This window comes from Apaloderma vittatum, unplaced genomic scaffold (genome assembly GCF_000703405.1).
Source record: "Apaloderma vittatum isolate BGI_N311 unplaced genomic scaffold, ASM70340v1 scaffold6747, whole genome shotgun sequence".
NCBI classification, from domain to species: domain Eukaryota; kingdom Metazoa; phylum Chordata; class Aves; order Trogoniformes; family Trogonidae; genus Apaloderma; species Apaloderma vittatum.
In genome coordinates this window covers 15,551-18,320 of record NW_009724419.1, presented here as the reverse complement: position 1 = coordinate 18,320, position 2,770 = coordinate 15,551, and the positions used below count along the sequence as shown (strand labels likewise).

Below are 2,770 nucleotides of genomic sequence, written 5' to 3'. Positions count from 1 at the left end.
GAACAGGTGATGTAAAGCAGAGGCATCATTCTTCCTTAACATCTAACATTGAACAGAGGGTTACTTTATCTGCTTGAAAGCCCATTTCTATTTTGGTTGCATCTAATTGCTGGATTAAGCAGAAAACTTAAGCCTCTCGGGAACAAGGTTAATTTATGTCAGTGAATTTTAACTAAAGCAATGCAAACGTTGCCAGCACTTAGCGCTGTGTTGGAGACGTGCTTGCTGTTTTGGGAGTGTGTCAGACTAGCAGGTCCTCTCAACAAGACCTAAACTAGTCAGATCACTAGTCTCACCAGCTATATAATTTTCATTCAGATATTCCCTGCTATCAAATCTCTCTCAAAATCTGTTCAGTGACTTCAAGTAAAGCTTGTTTCAATCCCCTTGCAGATCTCACCCATAAGAGAAATGGTGCAACTGAGATCTGTTAGCACTGCAAATCCCACAAACCCAGCGTGCGGGGTAGCCAGTAGTTCAGCCAAACCAGCTTTGTACTTTTAAGGTATATCTCATTTTTTTTTAAAGATTCTATTTGGCAGCATAAATCTTCAGCGCAAGATGCACATCATTGATTTTGCAGGACAGGACAGTGCTGTGTACCAGGGTGTTATTTTGGGGGTGTGTTTAGGCTCGCTACTCTTCACCCTTGGCTCCATTTGAGCTAAAAAGCATCTTCCTGGGATGAAATGACGCTCAATGACTTTACAGGAGGACTTGGGTGCTGAACTTCCAGCTGTCTAAAAAGATGTTTTACACACAGGTATTTAAATTCACTTATCCACACGCCAAGCCTTCAGCAAAAACTACCTGAGGAGCTTTGCACATGAAGTTGGAGGGGACCATCCCTTGAAAGAGCAGCCACTGAACTGACAGATTTGGGGCAGCAGCCCAAGTTGAATTTCCTCGAGACCGAAGCCCTGGGTTCTGCAATCCTCTGGCAAAGAAAGCATCTGCTGTTTACAAATGGGCTTTGCTTGCTTAAGGAAAGTAAAATCAGATCCTTGACCTTTGCTGAAGGGGCTGAAGTAAGTGGTGTTCCCGTAACAGTTTCTGAAACGCTGCGCTGTAACCAGCTCTTTGCACCTTGGTAAGACTGCTGAGCACAACCTCGTTCAAGAAAGGCACATTTTTATCCAAATATTAGATATTAAAAGAAATCAGTGTTGAAGTGACCTTTTATCTTTTTAGAAACCGTGGGGGAAGAGTACTACTGATCTTTTTCAAAGTGCATGACTGTAAAGTGATAAAATTGTATATTTTTCATAATGTGGGGAAAGTCTATTTGTGCTGCTTTAGAAATCAGTTTAAAGTTTGATTTCTGTTAAACCTGTGATCTTACAGCCCTGCTATATTTTCTGTACATGATTTACAAAGAACTGGAGAAGTTAGCACCTGCTGTTGTGTACATAGCAAAATTCTTTAGACCTTAGCACGCATTTTTACCTATTATTGAACCACTCTGGCTTTTTTGGGGAGGGAAAGTAATAGTACAGATTTTTTTGATAATGTGTGTAAAACATTAATTTGAAATATTTTAGTAAAAATGAAGTAAGAGATTGATTGTGATAGTGTATACTTCTAGTTGACTAAAATAAAATACCTTCTTTTTAAATAAACTGACGAATAAGACTTGGGAGACCACTGCTGAAATATCTTGCAGGAAGTACCACGGTTACAAATTCCAAACTCTTATGAATAACCTGGAAACCCACTAAATTCTGAACCGATTTTATTTGGGTAGATGTGAACAAAGTAGTCTCATTTATAACCAGGATGTACATCACAGTAGGTTGTTACATTCAGACTTTCACACTTAGAAAATATATATATTATGTACAGGAATTTGCAAATAGGTGTAAACATACAATACTTTAAGATACCAGTACATTCCAAACCAAAAATATCAGCAAGGCAAACACCTCAAAATGATTCCAGTCAGCTAGCATTCAGAATCTCTCTTAAATAAAGTAGCTTTTACGCTTGACATCGTGTTGTTTTAATTATTACTAAAAAATGAAGTTTCTTACTATAGATCAAATTTCACGTTATCTGGCTATTTTGATACTCAAAAATAGGCACTGATTTCTAGAAGGAAATTTTCTTCTTACTGATATAGTTGAGCCAATATGGCTGGTTTTGCTAGTACAAAGTAATCCAGTGCTGGAATAACTCAAGAAAATTTAAACTTAAGTCAAATGTATAAAGTTAGAATAGATACTGCAAAGCTGATTAAAACCTAGAAGCCTATATAACTCACCATAAACAATACAGCAAACAGATCAGCTAAATTTTCATTTCCTTATTTCTTCATCTAAATTATACAAATTACCCTCCTCTTCATTTTTACAAAGTAGGTTTTGGCTAGCTACTCCTGCCTAGTCACCGGAAAGGGCTACCGTGCAAATTCTCTCATGCTATCTCATCCACGTAGCACGTCCAAGTCCTGCTACCGGTGGCATCCCAGGTGGTGGGATTGGAGGTGGGACGGGTGGTTGCCCCCCCGGGGGGACAGTAGGCGGGGGGTAACTAGCCGGTGGCATTCCCAGCCCTGGAGGCGGATGAGGTGGCACTGCATGGGTTGGAGGCAGTCTCGGAGGTGGGAAGTTGGGGTTGTAGGTAGGTGGAGGAGGATATCCCGGAGTAGGAGGTGGGATATTGGGCGGGGGAAAGGAAGCAGGGGGTGGCGGTGGAACTGGTGGCGGAGGGTTGGGGGGATAGACATGAGGATGATACGGTAGGTGAGCTGGTGGTCCGTAGGCCGGTGGTA

At 40.9% G+C, this 2,770-nt stretch overlaps 1 protein-coding gene across 1 annotated transcript in view; it reads right to left on the bottom strand.

Annotated features, from left to right (window-relative positions):
* Positions 1-1,717: 1,717 nt before the first annotated feature.
* The window catches only part of CCNK (cyclin K), a 15,035-nt gene continuing 13,982 nt past the window's right edge, over positions 1,718-2,770 (bottom strand). Inside the window, exon 10 of the mRNA XM_009872478.1 lies at positions 1,718-2,770. This exon is cut by the window's right edge and continues 270 nt beyond it. Coding sequence (XP_009870780.1) covers positions 2,418-2,770 — 353 coding nt within the window. The 3' untranslated portion in view covers positions 1,718-2,417.